The 20,370-nt window shown below is 43.8% G+C and overlaps 1 protein-coding gene across 1 annotated transcript in view; it reads left to right on the plus strand.

Annotated features, from left to right (window-relative positions):
• The first annotated feature begins 88 nt into the window (after positions 1 to 88).
• Positions 89 to 20,370, plus strand: part of LOC144006004 (all-trans-retinol 13,14-reductase-like) — a 209,166-nt gene continuing 188,884 nt past the window's right edge. Inside the window, exon 1 of the mRNA XM_077504613.1 lies at positions 89 to 254. Within this exon, the coding sequence (XP_077360739.1) occupies positions 89 to 254 (166 nt within the window). The remainder of the gene's footprint in view (positions 255 to 20,370) is intronic.

Here is a 20,370-nt window from a genome sequence, read left to right on the forward strand (position 1 = left end):
ATCATCACTCCTTTTTCATCCGCAACCTTCTATCTTTTCTTTATTTGTGATTTCAGTGAGCTGTAGTGTGCAAAAACTCTCCGATACAATGTGGTGGTGGCTGTTTCCAATATTGAGCAGTATTTTGTTTCTCTTAGTTACCATCATATTCCTGACCACTGGGCAACGATACAAGGTTTTTAGTGATATGTGCCTTAGGCCCCCAGGACCCTTGGTGTACGATGACAAAAAGAGGGATGACAGGCTCAAGAGAGGTAAAAGCCATAATTTCTGACATTTGAAGATGTAAATAATCTTCCTCTTTGTCAACTTTTTCAATATCCAATTAATCCATAAATCTAAAATTCATTGCGATAACGTTGCAAAATGATGATGATGATGATGATGATGATGATGATGATTATTATTAACAAAGAATTGTAATCATTCCTTTCCCTCTACTGCATTAAACCTTGCAAGTGACTTTATATCTGATAGCAGCCTTGAGATATCAAACACATTTGAGATAAATTATGACATTTATATGTTTGAGTTGAAATGTATTAATAAAACTTCACTGGATTAAGTAAGTGTTTTATGATAATAATCATGAATGTGGAAGTTAAAAAAAAATTCTTCCTGCTTGATACTTTCTGTACTGTTTTATGTCGATACATCAAAGCGTATGTAGGGATGGAAGAATGTTAATGTTTTATGTTGTTATATTTGTTTTTTTGTGCTTCTGTAAAGCGCTTTGTGACAGCTCAGGCTGTTTGAAAGCGCTATATAAATAAAGTTGAGTTGAGAAAGAAAAATTTAGAATAATCTGAAAAAGACTGAAATGACCCAGAAAACTAAAACATCAGATCCTCTGTGCTTCTAGAGAAGGGGTCTCCAACCTTCTAGCTTCAGTGCGCTACTTTTATACAGTGAATGTGTCAGAGAGTTCTCATGTTTAGTAGCATTTATTAACGTTTAATTTCCACCTCACAAGTGATTATGCTTGTTCTGCCAATAACAACCATGCGGAAATGGTAATACAGGACTCTTATTGTGAAAATAAAAACCTATCCCGGATAATAATGTAATAATAAATAAATAAATAAATAAATACTAAGAATGATAATGATAATAACTAGAGCTGTGAGCAGCTATAGAGGGCCCTCGCAGTCCAGGGCAAGCTGGGGTACTGGTACATTCAAAGCCAAATTTCTCTGAGATTGGCATAATAAACCTTTACAAATGGAATTTTCTTTCCAGGTGTGATGAGTGTGTGAAGCCCAATGAGTTTTGGTCAATGATAAGACACTAAAAAATCAGCGTATTTTTTTTATTTTTTTGGCAATGAACTGCCCCTTACACATCATCGTAAGTTTTACTCATAGCAAAATATTGCTTTTGTTGTCCATAGAGGGCATAAAAAATAAATAACGAAATAAAAAGTATAATGTATGGTTAGGTCTGATGCCACTGAACATTTTTCATGGTAGAAAGACAGTAAAAAAAATATTAATAAATGACTTAGTTATCACACTTACAAAGAGTATCCAAATTTTATACAAAATACCGTATGCGGGTTAATTTTTTTATCGCCCCAAGGACTAGGTGGCGCCATATTTATAACGGACTATTAACAGAGGATATATATATATATATATATATATATATATATATATATATATATATATATATATATATATTTATATATATATATATATATATTTATATATATATATATATATATATATATATATATATGTATGTATTGAGCTTTCCAAATACTATATGACGGGGTGGGGCATCATATTTTGTATTTCATATTACCTTCACCATGAAAGAGGAAATGCGTAATCACTCCCCGGTACATGCTCCAAAAATTCCCAAACTTCACATGTATGTTTACAGTCACGACCTGAGAGTATTTCTATGACTCTGTCTCTGTGAATAGTTCATTATAAATATGGCGCCACCGAGCCCTTGGGGCGATAAAAAAATTACACCCCACATACGGTATTTTGTATAAAATTTGGATACTCTTTGTGATAAGTAAGTCATTTATGAATATTTTTTTTACTGTCTTTTTACCACTCAAAATGTTCAGTGGCATCAGACCTAACCAGACATATACTTTTTATTTCGTTATTTATTTTTTATGCCCTCTATGGACAACAAAAGCAATATTTTGCTATAAGTAAAACTTATGATGATGTGTATATATGTACTTGCCAATTGGGGCAGTTCATTGCCAAAGAATATAAAAAATACGCTGATTTTTTTAGTGTCTTATCATTGACCAAAACTCATTGAGCTTCACACACTCATCACACCTGGAAAGAAATATATATACACACACATATATATATATATACATATATATATATATATATATATATATATATATATATATATATATATATATATATATATATATATATATACATATATATACATATATATATATATATATATATATATATATATATATATATATATATATATATATATATATATATATATACATATATTAAGGGTGTAAATCTCTCCACCAATCAAGACGATTCGATACGTATCTCGATATATGGGGTGCGATCCAATACAAGGACGATTCAATTTTAAAATGAAACGATTCGGTTCAGTTCGATTCAGCTTCACACACTCATTACACCTGGAAAGAAATGTATATATATATATATATATATATATATATATATATATATATATATATATATATATAAGGGCTGGGTATTGCCGCCAACCTCACGATACGATACGTATCACGATACAGGGGCCACGATACGATACGTATCGCGATACATATGTATCCCAAATAAGACACATTTTATTTTTTTTTAAACAAAATATAGGAAAATAGGTATACTGAGACACGTGCCATGTTAAGTTTATCAATAAATACATGTTGACATTCTTCCTCTGCTTTCATTTTTCTTAGCAAGACACAGTGTCCAATCACCGGTGAGCTATTTTTGCATTAATTGAAGGCAAATAACTTCAAAGACGCTGCTGGTTTTGATTTTTTAGGTACAATGCAAGCCGCATAGGAAAACGTGAACTGCTATATATATATATATATATATATATATATATATATATATATATATATATATATATATATATATATATATATATATATATATTTATTAAGGGTGTAAATCTCTCCAATCAAGACGATTCGATACGCATCTCGATACATGGGGTGCGATCCAATACAAGGATGATTCCGTTTTAAAATGAAACGATTCGGCTCGGTTCGATTCAGTAGAATTATGATTCGATGTTCGATTCAGTAGGATTACTATTCGATTCGGTTCGATTTGGTGTAGCGGCGCAATGATTATTTGAAAACTCAACAATTAGTTAATTGTCAAATTAATTTACAATTTTTTTGTTACTCCATTAAAGGTTCGAATATCTTGTTTAATTTAAAATGATCAAAATCTTGTAACTTTCACATTTCACATGCATCTGCCTAATAAAATACTCCACTCGTAAGTTGTAACTGCTAATTAATATCGTTTTCAAAGTGCCAGCTTACTACATATAAACTAATTAACTTATAACAATTACAATTAGATAGATAGATAGATAGATAGATAGATAGATAGATAGATAGATAGATAGATAGATAGATAGATAGATAGATAGATAGATAGATAGATGACTGTCTCAGAAAATTAGAATATTGTGATAAAGTTCTTTATTTTCTGTAATGCAATAAATAAGCAAAAATGTCATACATTCTGGATTCATTACAAATCAACTGAAATATTGCAAGTCTTTTATTGTTTTAATGTTGCTGATTAGGACATTTTTTGGACTTGGTCTGAGGAAATATTCTAATATTTTGAGATAGGATATTTGAGTTTTCTTAAATTGTAAGACATAATCAGCAATATTAAAATAATAAAAGGCTTGCAATATTTCAGTTGATTTGTAATGAATCCAGAATGTATGGCATTTTTGCTTATTTAATTGCATTACAGAAAATAAAGGACTTTATCACAGTATTCTAATTTTCTGAGACAGTCCTATAGATAGATAGATAGATAGATAGATAGATAGATAGATAGATAGATAGATAGATAGATAGATAGATAATTAATCCACACAAGCACCAAATCTGCATTCAGAGCTTCTCCCACACTTATTTTATTCTTATTAGGACAAACAAGAAAATACCCGGGAGCCAGGAGCGTGTCGCCGTTGAAGCGGCTTTCCCGCAGTGTAGAGGCGGCTTCCTGGGAGCGGCTTCCCACAGCTTCTCCCGGAGGCCGAGGCATCACTAACTTCACTGCAGTCTGCATGAGCCCATGTTATTTTTTTACGTCCGTGCTGTACCAGCATGCGAATCCACCTCTGACCGTGCTCTTTCTTTTTTAAGCTTTGAGCCAAGACATCATGATAGCATTTTCATTTCATTCTTTTAACTCAAGTTATTGTCATGTACACACGCTAGCATTGGTTAGCATGTTTACAGCGAGGCATCACTAACTTCACTGCAGTCTGCATGAGCCCATGTTATTTTTTTACGTCCGTGCTGTACCATCATGCGATTCCACCTCTGACCGTGCTCTTTCTTTTTTAAGCTTTGAGCCAAGACAGCATGATAGCATTTTCATTTCATTCTTTTAACTCAAGTTATTGTCATGTACACACGCTAGCATCGGTTAGCATGTTTACAGCGAGGGAATTGAATGACGTACCCCTCCCTCGTCAGCACATATATATATATATATATATATATATATATATATATATATATATATACTGCTGGAGTATTCGTGCGCTTGCTGATTTGCTGAGCACACGGACATCCATGTTTTATGGAAGTCGACAGATGAGCGGCACTCGCCAACAGCTTTTGGGGACGCTAACGTTTGTATCATGTCCCAACTCCTGAAAGCCCTCATTTTCCACAACGCAGTATGGCTTTAGTGTTTAACAATAAATCGGATTATTAAGGTCGTTATTATTACCTTTTATCTGGTCGAGTCCTGTTTGTCTGTCTGTTATGAATACCGCGGTTCCATGCCAGCTTGTCTGTACATCTGCCGTACTCGCACTTGACAGTCTCTGTACATGACGTTGTTCATATAAAATTAACATCGCTTCCATACTTTGGACATTAAACTTGCCAGAGCACGTTGTGTTCGCGTCTTCCAACACTTTCCTCCCAAAACCGAAAGCAAAAGCGCGACCTTACGTCACATAACTGCGACAAGTCTCGCGTGACTTTTTTTTCTTCCACCCACACACAAACACCGCTTCCCGGGCGAAGTCTCGCGTGACTTTTTTTTTCCACCCACACACAAACACCGCTTCCCGGGCGAAGTCTCGCGTGACTTAGAGGCGATGAAATGCAGTTTAAACAGCTCGCTTGTGAATAATATTCTCATTCATTCAGGAGGACATTGCATTCTTCAGGCACTGAATTGAGGGCAACTGGACTGTTTTGGTTGTTTTATAAGACAGCCTGATTTCATATATCAGCAACATAAAACCGATTTATGACGTCTTGATCGGGCCATCGACCGGCACAAGCTATTTTTAGACCGATACAGTAGTCCGTGTGCCGGCGCACTCGCATCGTTAAACTCAAAATCGGATTTCCGGTTCGAATCGGTTTTGGTTACACCCCTCATTATATATATATATACATATATATATATATATATATACATACACATTCATACATATACATACACACATACATATACAAAACTTCTTCCTCTTTTCTTTCTTCCCCTTTCCCTTCTTCCCTCTCCCCTATTTTTTTCTTCCTTTCCTTTCACCCTTCTTTGTCCACGTCTTCCTTTTCTTCCTTTCCTCTTCCCTCCATTCTTTTTTGCTTTCCTTTTCTCTTAAACCAATCCAACATGAGGCAGTAAGCTGCCAACAATCAATTTCCAACTCCAGTCATACCCCATTATGTATCCTACATTTTCAAACATGTGAAAATAAACCTCTAATGAATCGCAGGCACAGTTCACGGAGTCATGAGAGTTTTGACAAAGGCTGTCGCCTCCTCCCGTTTGGTGAAGCTTCTCTACTCACCGCTTGAAGTCGTGATCTTGAGCCTTTCGGGGTGTAAAAGTCCATACTTTACACCTTCACATTGTCGCAGCAGTCGTCTAACCTGGCCGAAAGCAGCTCTCTGTCGGGCTACGGACTGTGTATAGTCTGGAAATATGCGTATGACATCACTGTAAGGGAAATCGGTCCAATTAATTATTAAATCAATAATTGTTAATTATTAAATTAATAATCAATTGGCTCATTAATTGAAGGAGACTCAAACTTAATATTCAAATTAAGTTGAGCTTGCCTGCGGAGCACCACATCTCTTTTTGATAATTTTATCAGGATAACAGATGAGAACCTCGTTGAATCAGTCATTAAAATGAAGGTTGTGCCCTTACTACAATTTTGTGAGTTCTTTGTTCAGCTTAGAGGTCACTATAAATTGTTGAAACACACACACAGTAAACCAGGGGTTGAGTTTTGTGCACGTTTATTCTCTAACCTAGGTGGGATAATCTACTTAGAATTTAAAGAAGCAAAACTAACTACTATGATAGGCAATGAAACGAGAACTAAAATAATAAAAATAATCAAAGGAGAAGAAAAGAAGAAAAAAAGAAACGGTCTTAGCCAAGGTGATAGATTTCTTAAATCAAACCAACATGGGACCCACAATCAACCTAGTTTGCACCAATTTGTACTAGGGCAAAGGCCTGCAAAGTTGCACTTACAGATGGGGTTGGTCTGAGAAGCAGGACCCTGGATGGAGACTCGCCAAGCCCGTTTGAAGATAGAATGGAGAAGGTTCAGTTCAGGAGAGGGAGAGAGAGGTCGTCCGGCTGGCCAACTGAGCGTCACGGGGTCAACCTGCTGGCTGGGAAGCGGCCCTCTTGGTGGAGGCCTCAGCGTGCTTGGGAAAAGCACCATCCGTTGAGCCTTTGCAGGGACTAAAAGCAGCGTGTTTCGCTGCGCCTGTCGCTACACGCGATGGCTTCTGTGCGTTGCCGTGTGCTGGAGGTTAAGCTAGCTGGGCTAGCCCTTTGTCTGGCAGCCGCGCCGATGGAGACCAGGAAGGAGCCAAGGAGCAGCGAAGAAGCGGGAGCCAAAGAGCAGCGGAGAAGAGAGCAGCACGCAGGGAGCGTGCTTTTAAATTGGGAAGGCGGCGGCCTCCACACCAGGGGGGCCGGTTGAGACCACAGTGGAAAGTTACCAGCTGGGGGAGATTTTTGGTAGACTAATCAGATTGAATCTGGATCCCATGTGTGTTAAGATTCTAAGGTCAGAATTCAACCAATGCAACACGTACAATTGAATACCTCAAATGAAATGTTACCTAGCTTACACTGTTAAAACGTGCATACACATGAAAGTTTAGTGGAGAATCTGCCACTGCAATGGAACATTTTCATGACATTTCATGGAGTCAACATTTCACAAATGGCAAACATAACATTTCATAATTCATTGTTCTGTTGCAAAATAAGAAAGTCAAGTTTCTAAGAAGGCTTTTACTGTTCTGATTTGTGTGTGTGTGCGCGTGCGCGTGTCAATCAGAGCATTTGTGGCTGTTTGTGGGGGATGTTCTTGTCCTCCCCACCCCCCACAGTGGCATGTTCAGGCCACAGGAGCTCAATTCCTTTGGAACTGAGGTTGCAAAAAGTTACAACCGGCCGATAATCGTTACAGATCCTCCCTTTGGCGATGGAAACGTTCTTCGACAGAACGTTTCGGTCGGCACTTCTAGACGTGGCATCGGCAGGTGGACAGGTGAAGCACAACAATGCAGTTACCAGAGTACAAAGTTGGTGCAAACCCACCCATCCCCTCCCTTTGCTAAAGCTCGACTCGGCAGTTGGCTATGATGTTATCTTTCCCTCTAGGTCTACACTACGTGTCGTGTATAGAGTGGAAGGGGAAAGTAACAGACGCAACAGGAGAAGAACACGAGAGTGAAAAATAGAAGTCCAATAGTTGTCTAGAGGCCTGTGTAGGAATGTCATGTCAATGTGACTGAAAGGGGGCACTTTCGGTTCTTACTATGACTTTGGATCTTTCTAGGGCAAAATAAAGCTGTATTAAGGGAGCATGCAGGCCGAGAAGACGTTCTCACAACTGAGCTGTTGATGTATCAAACAGATTAGTGCAGCATGTCAAGTCTCAGCGCGGTCACACCTTGCGTGTGAGCGTGCTCTGGTTGGGACACCGAGAAGAAACAAACTCTCGTGGTTAGTTTGGTTCAGCTTAGCGTGATGCTAGGCAGATCGAGGACTAGCGTAGTCCTTTTGGTTGTTTTGTCGGGAGACGGTAGATTGGTAATTTGTTTGCTACGTGTTGTTAGGCAAAAGGAATCTCGGTCGTGACTCGCGTGTTTCGCCATTTTCAAGTTAACGGTGTTTGGACTAACAGCGTTAACAGTTAAGGTTCTTATTTTAAATAAGAAGCTAATAAAAGCAGTAGCTAAAGGCACATTTCTTACCAATCACTTTAGTTGTTTGGGGAGTCTGCTAAAGTTCATTTGAGTCACTGTACACTTTCTAGGGTGTTTGTTTATGCACATGGTGTCATAAGTATGAGTGCAGGTGTGCGAATGGGTGAAGCACAAATTTAATTGGCTATTCAATGGCGATATGGCGGTTAGGTTTGGCCCTAGCCACTTTAAATATGTCGTGAGCGCATTCATACACAACAGCAGCAAAAATGTGTTAGCCATTAGGCGCCAGGGTGTCTGAAACCACTGTTTGGAAAGGGACCGTTTGGGTCCTGCATCAGTTGGAAAGGCAAATGCACCCATAGGTGCCTGATGGGTGGGAGCCAAAAGCTCCAAGTCATCTTGAGGATGAACCACAGGAAGAATCACAAGTGTATCTTGTACCTGCTGATGATGGTCAACAAAGATGGGCGAGGTTCGTCCCTCAATTGTAACCAAGGAAGTGAGGTCATGGAGGTTGGACCTGATTGGCTGGTCCAGTCCTGTTGTGATGACCTCCCTCTGACAGCTATGTGTCATGTCATGGGCGTATGATGTCATGACCCCCCCTTTGGCTACGTGGAGCCACGAACGGCAGAGATGTGCGGTCCACGGAGGAGCAAGAAGAAAGCCCATGACAGGAAGCAAAAGGTGACCACCAAAAGTGAATGTCTTGGCATGAACAGGTGAGCCGTCGACAGGCGAACGAGGAAGGCACGCGGCGGCGGTGAGCCACACAATGAGCAAAAGCAAGAGTAGAACAATGGACTGCAAGTTCATTGAAATCAGATAAGTGTTGTTGAGCACAAAGGCTGACAACGTGTGGCCCAAAAGAAGTACTGCAGGCGCGAAAGCGGGGGCAGTGAATGGCAGGGCAGTGGCGCGCACCATCTGCATTGCAAGGGTGGGCAGGGTGGGTAACAAATTGCTCAGAAATAGGCACAATGCGCCAAGCAGATTGCAAAGAACAACCACTGTGTTGTTTGGGTTGTTCGATGACAATTTCAAGTGCGATTTCAAGTTCAAAGTCCGCGGTGAAGCTGAATGGTTTGCTTCAAAAGTGAGGACAACGGCCTCAATTTGTGTCATACGTAGCTCAGAGGTGCAATCCAAGTCGCGTTCCGTAAGGTGGCAGAGTTGCACACCCTGAGTGGGACGTTCAACTTGGCCGAGGGGAGAGCTGGTGTTGCGAAGGTGACCTCTTGAGGGCATCTCGGGGACAACAGGCATGGTCCCCCCTTGAGCTGGGTGAGAGTCCTGGTGTGAGTTTTGTACACTCCGAACAGGTTCACAAGAAGTCTCTGTTAGGCTTACCGCATAACAATTGGCAGTTTTGGTCAGCGGTGCTGCTGGCAGAGGCTGCCGCACCTGTGACCAGATTTTGCGTCGGTCGTAATCTATCAGGGGCTTGAAGCGGCCCAGCAGATCTTGACCAATGAGGAGCGGGACTGATTCCACAGCAGACACGTACACAGGGTGGACCAATTTGTGTGGTCCAATCGTCCAGTGTAACGTTGCCATGGAGTCCAGATGGGTGTTAGTCAGTGCAAATGCACCGATCTCCAATGAGCAGTGGTTGACGCGGAGCGTCCGGCCACTGTTCTTCAGCATGGCTTGAAGTTGGTTGAAGAGCGTGTTGGACATTACTGTAATGTCAGCGCCAGGATCAACCAAAGCGTCATAGTCTAATGTTTGTTCAAGTGTCGTCCTCAAATAGAACTTACGCGATGCACCTTTAATCTTGAGGTTACCTAAGAGCTGTTTGAATGGTTGATTGACTCGGTAACAGGTGCACTGGCAGAAGGCAAAGAAGGTGCTGGATCCAGTTGGACTGAAAGAACGGTGTTGTCCGACACCTCTGGCTCATTGATGGCTGTCGGCTGACTGTCGTTGGACAATTTGCGCAGCCCATCAAGAACTTTTGTCCAGATGTTGCTGTCAATTGAGGAGTCACCTGACGTGGATGGGGGCTCCTGAGGACTATTTGTGCGGGGAGGTTTCTTTTTGCGAGGTTTTGTTTTCGCAAAGGGTTTCTCCCGTTCACAACCACGGCTGGAGCTATGACTCAACCGCGCAGGTGCACTGCGGCCGTACTGGTGCTTCTGATGAGAACCATTTTGAGGCCGTTGTGCAGGATTTGATGGGGAAGCGGCGATGTCATCGTCGCTTTGCTGTGATTCGGACTGTCGTTCGACCTCGTCTGAACCACCTGCAACATGGTAAACAGAGGATTCCACTGATTTAGCAGCGTTTTTCGCGTAAAAACACAAAGGCCTTGGATGCAAGTTCACGTAGCTCTAGGCTACTTAGCGTGCGAGGACAAGTTGTCACACCCAAGAGGCGGCTTGTGTTTGGGTGGAGGTTGTTCAAAAATAGTGTTTTGAATTCTACCTGTTCTTCCATGTTGGGTTCGTTACGATGCCCAAAGTATGCCTTGCGCAGGCGACTATAATACAGGCTGGGTGATTCCTTTCGGCCTTGTTTTACTGACCAGGCCGCAAGAAAGCTCATTGCTGATACTGGGCCATCAAATTCACGAGACAATGCGTGACATAGTGCTCGATAATCATTCAAGATGTGGATCGGCTGGCGGTCGATCCAATCACTTACTTCTCGAGTGGACGTCAATTTCATGAGGTAAATCTTGTCTTCCGTTGTTGCCTGTGGGAATCTCCTCAAATGAAAATCAAGGTCTTTGAGGTACACAGAAGTGTTATCAGAGCAATCTTGTTTTGGCTGAAATTTCTGAATGTGCTTGGCAATAGTGTCTAACTCTTTTGTAGACATGCCTGGTTGCGCCACATGATGAGGTGAAGAAGCATCTGCTTGTTGAGCAGGAGAAGGAAGGTTGGCAGCAACTGGAGACACACAAGAAGGCGTGGCGCCTAGCGGGGGTGCCGAAACAAGAAGTGTGCTTCTCGGTAGAAGCACAGAGACAGGTGGGCTTGCTCCTCTCAGTGACACTGCAGAGGGAGGGGGCCCCCGTGTGTGTTGAGCGGCAATTGGAGAAGTGCTTGCCATGGAGCGAGTGGGAACCGGAAGTGGCACAGGTGGCTGAGAAGCAGGTCCAAGATTTGCAGAGGAAGTCTGCTGCACATCAGACAACGTGGCAGCGTCTGAAAAAGGAACAGGTGCGTGCACCACAAGTGGATCAAAATGCAAAGGAGAATTCACCTGAGACAGGTCCTGAACGGGGACCTCCAAAGCAGTGGTTTGGGACGGTGTCAATGGACACCTGGTGTTACCTTGTGGGACTTGCTGCAATTTCGATTCAGCCTGGGATGACTCGTCATCCCGGCCAGTGTTGAAGGATGGATGCTGCAATCGCCGGAGTTTTTCTTCCATTGCCATCAACTGAGATTTCAAGCGAAACGTCTGCCTTTTTCCTTCAGTGCGTTCATTTTTCAAAAGTCTAATCTTTTGAGTTAATTCCGCAATTTCATCATTCGCGAGAGCTAGCAAGTACTTATCAAATTCACGATCAGTTTGGAGATCAATCCAATGGGCTTCAGTGTGCTGATTTGATAGTTCTGCAATGCATTCTTTTAGCTCACGAATTTCAGATGTGGCATTATGCCAATTTTGTTCATGCGTGCGGGCAGTTTGTGTACTCACTTTGAGTTCCTGTGTCAATTTTGTAACTTGGTTTCCCAAGTTCACGTGGTCAGATTCATGCAACCATGCTTCCAACTCGGTTAGCTTGCTGCTAACTTGGGCGTGAATTTGCTGTTCTGCTGTCAGAACGCTTTTCACTTGTTCGAGTTCATGGTCACTCAATTTCCACCTAGCCACTAAATTCACCATTAGTCGGCTGAGGATTTGTGCCATATCTTCGTGGGTTAACGACCCTTGTTGAGCGTCACAAACGAGTTGCGCAATGTTGGTGTCAAGAATCTCTGCGCTAGCGCTGGCTTTTATTATTTTATTTTATTTTATATTATTTTAAATGGCAATGCATTAAATAATTGAGGACCCTCAATCAAGTATTGTGTTAAGCAATTTAGTCTGCTAAATTACAATTAACCACAGCATACATTTGAGGTTACAGGTTTTAGGAAACAAAAGTCTACTAAGGACAGTCACATTAAATTAAAATTACATTTAATTCAATAGAGGTTTCCAAAAGTGCCTAAAAATTGGGTAAACACTCTTAACACAACGAGAAAAGCTATACACTCCTGGTTGAGTGTTGCTTTTAATTAAAACAAAAGTAAGTACTTGAAAACGGTGGTTAATTATTTAAACAAACTCTTTGGTTAGTCAATAATTAAAGTTATCAAGCGTTTTAATTTTGTTGGCAAAAGTTCCTCGGCTGCGGTACCGTGAATAGCCAAAGGAGGACGCCGTCGGCGTTTAAAACGCAACGAGGCTCCTGTATGTAGTATAGAGTCGTACTTTGTTCGATCAATAAAGTTTTATGACTTTACCGCATAGACAAAACAACTCCGTCGCTCGTAAGTGACACAGAATGTGTCTTAAAACGAGTGTTTAAATACCTTGCACAAGTTTTAAAATCGTAGCACTTGGCAAGCAAAGTTGTTAGCAAGACGCCGCTAACGTAAACTTTGTCAATGAGTGGCACGTCACCGGAAGTTGCGCGTGCGTGTGTCGCCAGCTGTCAATCTGTCAAACACGTTAAATTCACTCCTTACGGATAATCGCGCGTGTTGTTATGCGCGGCACTGACGCCGAATTATCAAGAAGACACTAATAATTATAATTTAAATAAATCAAGGAGCGGAAACCACGGAAACGTTTTAATTCCCACGGGTTTATATCGCGATACTAGTATCCTATAAGGACTCGCGTCGAGGGGAAAGAGAAAACTACTACTTCCTATAAGACGGTGTTAATTCATTAAACACGACGGAATTAATGAAGATTAAAAAGTGCAAAACGTACAAAAATATTAACCCTAAATTCAATGTTAACACTTGGTGAAACAGGAGTAGGAAAAATATTATAATGTAACGTTTAAGAGTGGCGAAGACACGTGATGTTAAATTGTCTTAAATCCAGTAAGAATCATAGGTTAGGACGGTACAGTAGAAATTTAAATCCCTCGATTAGTTTCAAATCACGGTAACTTGATTATTTAAATTATAAAGTGCTTTGAATGCGATGTTGAAGAAGGCAGACAGTAGGCTCACGGGGGGAGGGGGCTGCGATGTGTCCCTCTTCACACGTGAGTTGCAAGAAAGCAGGAGTCAACTATACTAGCTGTAGTTTGGCAGCTGGCCGTGTAGCAATATGAGTATTAAGCAAACAGTACACTTTAGTGTTAATCAGATGGAAATCTAATTTCAACAATTTAAGCGAACTGTATAACTAGTTATTCAGTACTACAATTTGGCAGAGACTGGGCTCTCAGTGGGGGGTCACGTGGTGAGACGTGATCCTCTCTTGGAGGCCACAGCCAAATGAGGAGCGACTTGGAAGTCTGGCCGTTGGGCCCGCCCCTCAAATTAGTTTATTGGTCGACTGGTTTCAAGGGGTGGTTACCTGAATCCCAGTTAAGTTAAGGATACGCCTCCAAAGATGGCGGATCTTAACACGTGTGTTTTACACAAAAGGCTAGCAGTTTTAGCACCATGTGCCTTACGCTACCCAACAAAAGAGAGTCAACTTAACACCTTGAGAAATGTGCTGTGACTCAAATGGTGGTCTGAATGCAGAATTTCGTGCACCAGACTATTTCCTCAGCCTAAAGGCTTGTAACGTAATCAGGTAGCTAAGCTGATTGCGCCACGTGAGGTTTGGAATATATTTTTAACCCAATCAGAATTCGTGACGAGTTAGAAAAAACATTCCCAGGCCTAAAAAGTTTTGCATGCAATAGAAAAAATGTGATCGTTACTCTTCCACTTTTGTGTGTGTAACATTCACATAGTCGACAAATTCATTCTCTTCTCAATAACTAGTCGTTAGACTGTTATTTAGTGCTTCAAATACACTGCTTTTATACAGCGGATTGGCTCTGGCATAAAGTTTTAGTTAGGTTGCTATGGAAACGAGCTGAAATTTTCCCAGAAGAACACGCTGCACTAAGCTGTTTTTGGATTGTTACATGTGTGTGTTTCACAAAATATGTAACATAAATTGGCCTCACCAAAGGGGCACCATTATGTAAGGGAAATCGGTCCAATTAATTATTAAATCAATAATTGTTAATTATTAAATTAATAATCAATTGGCTCATTAATTGAAGGAGACTCAAACTTAATATTCAAATTAAGTTGAGCTTGCCTGCGGAGCACCACATCTCTTTTTGATAATTTTATCAGGATAACAGATGAGAACCTCGTTGAATCAGTCATTAAAATGAAGGTTGTGCCCTTACTACAATTTTGTGAGTTCTTTGTTCAGCTTAGAGGTCACTATAAATTGTTGAAACACACACACAGTAAACCAGGGGTTGAGTTTTGTGCACGTTTATTCTCTAACCTAGGTGGGATAATCTACTTAGAATTTAAAGAAGCAAAACTAACTACTATGATAGGCAATGAAACGAGAACTAAAATAATAAAAATAATCAAAGGAGAAGAAAAGAAGAAAAAAAGAAACGGTCTTAGCCAAGGTGATAGATTTCTTAAATCAAACCAACATGGGACCCACAATCAACCTAGTTTGCACCAATTTGTACTAGGGCAAAGGCCTGCAAAGTTGCACTTACAGATGGGGTTGGTCTGAGAAGCAGGACCCTGGATGGAGACTCGCCAAGCCCGTTTGAAGATAGAATGGAGAAGGTTCAGTTCAGGAGAGGGAGAGAGAGGTCGTCCGGCTGGCCAACTGAGCGTCACGGGGTCAACCTGCTGGCTGGGAAGCGGCCCTCTTGGTGGAGGCCTCAGCGTGCTTGGGAAAAGCACCATCCGTTGAGCCTTTGCAGGGACTAAAAGCAGCGTGTTTCGCTGCGCCTGTCGCTACACGCGATGGCTTCTGTGCGTTGCCGTGTGCTGGAGGTTAAGCTAGCTGGCTAGCCCTTTGTCTGGCAGCCGCGCCGATGGAGACCAGGAAGGAGCCAAGGAGCAGCGAAGAAGCGGGAGCCAAAGAGCAGCGGAGAAGAGAGCAGCACGCAGGGAGCGTGCTTTTAAATTGGGAAGGCGGCGGCCTCCACACCAGGGGGGCCGGTTGAGACCACAGTGGAAAGTTACCAGCTGGGGGAGATTTTTGGTAGACTAATCAGATTGAATCTGGATCCCATGTGTGTTAAGATTCTAAGGTCAGAATTCAACCAATGCAACACGTACAATTGAATACCTCAAATGAAATGTTACCTAGCTTACACTGTTAAAACGTGCATACACATGAAAGTTTAGTGGAGAATCTGCCACTGCAATGGAACATTTTCATGACATTTCATGGAGTCAACATTTCACAAATGGCAAACATAACATTTCATAATTCATTGTTCTGTTGCAAAATAAGAAAGTCAAGTTTCTAAGAAGGCTTTTACTGTTCTGATTTGTGTGTGTGTGCGCGTGCGCGTGTCAATCAGAGCATTTGTGGCTGTTTGTGGGGGATGTTCTTGTCCTCCCCACCCCCCACAGTGGCATGTTCAGGCCACAGGAGCTCAATTCCTTTGGAACTGAGGTTGCAAAAAGTTACAACCGGCCGATAATCGTTACATCACCATCGATCGAGACGAGCTTCTGAGATGCCATTTTGCCCTACATAGAATGTCCTCCTTCTCACGGTAGTAGTGGCACTTCACTACAAATGCTCTCGGCGGCTGGTCTCCATTCGGGGTTCACTGTAGTATTCGGTGAGCGCGATAGATGACAGGCGGGTCGTTCAGGTTTAGCACCTTCTGCAGAAGTCCCGCAATGAAAGTGCTCGGCGCAGTCCCCACCTCGCGGCCTTCCTTCACTCCGAATACACGTAGATTGCATTTGCGAGACCTCGCCTCTAAATCCTCCGTCTTTTCCTTCAAGCCCATAACTTCTTTCCGTTGGGTCAGCACCTCTTAATGCAGATTAGCGATAGCATCCGAGTGAGAGTTCGCTGTAGTTTCCAGGCCATCGACACGCTCCGCTAGCATGCTAACTTTTCCGTTAGCCTGCTCGATAGCCGCTCTCATTTCGTCACAGGCAATGTGGGGGAGCTCAGCGAAACGCGTCTACATCACTTCAAGGCTGAACCGGAAGTCATGAGCGGAGCGCTTTTTGTTATTCCCTGTGCCCTGAGCCTGTTTTCCTCCCCAGCAGAGCGCCTTTAGTTATTCCCTGTGCCCTGAGCCTGTTTTTCCATCCCCAGCGGAGCGTCTTTAGTTCTCCCATTTTTGGGTGCCCCTTTTTCCCTCAGTTAGAGGTGATTTTGTGTTGCGGAGAAAATAAACTGTTGCCATTGAGGCCTACTTTCTCCCTGCATCTGAGTCCTACCTTCCTCATCGTGTCAGTACACTTTTCTGCCAGCATGGACCCAGCGGGGAAGCTAGAGGCCACACTTCAGAACCAGGAGGTTCGACTGACCCACCAGGAGGAGGTCCAGCAAGCCCTGGTCACCCAGATGGGTGAACTGACCAGTCAAATCCAGGAACTGGTGAGCCACGTGCGGCACCATACTCCTCCTGCCACGAACCCTCGACCACAGCCCGAACCCTCAGCCTCGACCACATCATTCACCGGAGTAGGCCTGAGACTGGCTCCCCCAGAACGTTACTCTGGTGAACCTGGGCAATGTCAGGCCTTCCCAACCGAATGTGACATTCATTTTGATCACTCTGCACAGGCATTTTCCACGGCCCGGTCCCGGGTGGCCTTCATGGTATCACACTTACCTGGACGAGCCAGGGCCTGGGCTACTGCAGAATGGGCCAAGGACTCTTCTATCTGCAGGGCCGTCCCTGAGTTTAAAGCAGCTTTACGCCAAATATTTGATACAATCAGTGATGACCGAGAAAAGGCATGGGAGCTGAGGAGTCTTCGACAAGGCAAGGAATCCGATTAGTCAGTGATTATGCCATCCGCTTTCGCACCCTGGCAGCCAACAGCGGCTGCAACGCTATAGCCCTGCATGATCACTTCCTGAAAGGGCTCACCACATCGATGCAATAGCTGTTGATTCCCATCGATCTGCCGGCCGATCTGGACTTGCTGATATCATTGGCCATTCACACAGACCATCGACGGTGGGATCTCGCTCAAATTAGCAGTCACCAAAGAAGGACTGAACAAGGGATCTTTCCACGTCCATCAGCCACCGGACTTCCACGGCTCACTTCCTCCAAGATGCCAGCCCCAAGAGAAGTTCGAGGCAGTGGTGATGAACCCATGCAGCTAGGCCGGGCCCAGTTGACGCCCGAGGAACGACTACGACGCCGTCGAGAGGGCCGGTGCTACTATTGTGGGGAACTCTGTCACCTAGTGGGGACCTGTCCTGCAAAACGAGTATCCCCGGCAAGCCCTGCCTCACCCAAACCAGCCATGACCCGAAGACTCACGCAAGTCAAAATCACTCACCATGCTGTCACCACAGATCTGCCAGCTCTCATCGACTCCGGGGCCGATGAAAGTCTCATGGACTGGGGACTTGTAAGGCAATTGTAAGCCGCCACAGAGCCACTCACCATGACGATTCAGGCCAGGGCACTCAACGAAAGAGAACTATTCGTTATCACTCACCTCACCGAGCCTCTTGAGGTACAAATAGTACAACACAGAGAACACCTCAGATTTCATGTCTTCCAATCCTCGGCACACTCCTTGGTACTGTGACATCCCTGGCTCCGTAAATACAATCCCCGTATCGACTGGTGCTCAGGGCACATCTTGGAATGGGGAAAAGACTGTGTGGATCACGGAATGAGACAACCAGCGACCTGTGCACCCTCAGCTGTCGTAAACCAGGTGACTCTCACATCCTCCACCCATGAAGAATATCCCGATTTACACACAGTTCCTCCCTGCCACCATCATCTTCGCGAGGTATTCAGCAATTCCAAGGCCATGACTCTGCCTCCATATCGACCCTACGACTGCCCTATTGACCTAATCCCCGGATCGACCATTCCCAAGGGAAGATTGTATTCGGTCTTGGGACCTGAATGCCAAGCCCTTAATGCATGTATTGATGACTCCTTGAAAGCTGGACTCATCCGGCCGTCCTCTTCGGCAGCAGGGGTAGGATTCTTCTTTGTGGGCAAGAAAGACGGCTCCCTACGTCCTTGTATAGACTACAGCCCTCTGAATGATATCACCATTAAGCATCGATATCCACTACCCCTGATGTCTTCCGTGTTCGACCAGCTACAACAAGCAAAAGTTTTCACAAAACTAGATCTCCGGAATGCATATCACCTTATCTGAATCCGAGAAGGAGACGAGTGGAAGACCGGCTTCAACACCCCCCGGGGCCATTATGAATATTTAGTCATGCCTTTTGGCCTCACTAACGCACTAGCGGTAATTCAAGCCATGATCAACGAGGTACCAAAAGACTTTATTGACCACTTTGTGTATGTCTATCTGAACGACATAATGATCTACTCTCCTGACATGATGACCCACCAGAATCATGTGACCCAAGTTCTGCGATGTCTTCTTGGGCACCAGCTGTACGTTAAGGCTGAAAAGAGCCTGTTCCACGTGGACACGATCTCCTTTCTGGGATTTGTCGTGTCACCCGGGAGAGTTGAAATGGAGCCAGACAAAGTCAGCGCGGTACGAGAATGGCCCACGCCGGATTCACAGAAGAAGGTCCAACAGTTCCTGGGATTCGCCAACTTTTACCATCGCTTCATCAGAAACTTCAGCACCATAGCTGCTCCTCTGCACACCTTGACCTCTCCCCAAGTATGATTCATCTGCCTTCTCCAGCCTCTACCCATTTCGTCCAGACCCTGGGCCGAAATTTCCATGGATTTTGTGACTGGTCTCCCCACTTCCATGGTAAAACTACGATCCTCACAGTTGTTGATCGCTTTTCTAAAATGGTTCGCTTCATTCCACTCACCAAGCTTCCCTTAGCCAAGAAAACCGCAGACATCATGATTGATCGTGTATTTCGGATTCATGGTTTCCCTCGGCACATTGTGTCCGACCGCGGACCACAGTTTGTCTCCCGTTTTTGGAGAGAGTTCTGCCAAGCTCTGGGAGCCAAGGCCAACCTGACCTTTGGCTACCATCCCGAAGCAAATGGACAATCTGAGCGCCTGAATCAGCAACTTGAAACCGGACTTCGGTGCCTGGTGTCCCAGAATCCGTCCTCATGGACTACAAACCTGGTATGGATCGAACTCGCTCACAACTCATTACCCACATCTTCCACAGGATTCACGCCCTTCAAGTGCGTCTACGGCTATGACCCCTCATATTTCGCCGACCTTGAAGAGGAATCATCTGTACCTTCCGTCCATGCCATGATACGCCGGTGTCGCAGAATCTCGTCAGCGGCCCGGATGGTGTTGCAATGCCAAGGAGACAGGATGAAGAGGGCCGCTGACCGGAGAAGGAGACCCACGCGCAGCTACCCGTCGGTCCAACGAGTGTGGTTGTCCGCCAAGCACCTCTGTCTGAAGGTACAATGCCCGAAACTGGCCCCACGGTTTGTGGGGCCCTATTCTATCTCAAAAACCATAGGTCCTGCGGCTGCCTTCAGAGTACATCCCACCTTCCACGTCAGCCAGGTCAAGCCAGTCCACGACAGCCCGCTGGTCCCATCGGAACCAGAACCACCTCCCCCTGAGATGATCGACGGAAGCCCCGTCTACAAGGTCAGAAAATTGTTTGAGGTCAGGAATCGGGGCAGGGGAAGAAAATTCCTGGTAGACTAGGAGGGATACAGCCCAGAGGAGAGACAGTGGGTTCCCTACCGGTTCATCATGGACCCATCTCTCATCGAGGACTTTTACCGCAAGCATCCCGACCTGCCAGGGCCGTCGGGAGCTG

The sequence above is a fragment of the Festucalex cinctus genome, chromosome 1, assembly GCF_051991245.1.
Source record: "Festucalex cinctus isolate MCC-2025b chromosome 1, RoL_Fcin_1.0, whole genome shotgun sequence".
Lineage (NCBI taxonomy): Eukaryota > Metazoa > Chordata > Actinopteri > Syngnathiformes > Syngnathidae > Festucalex > Festucalex cinctus.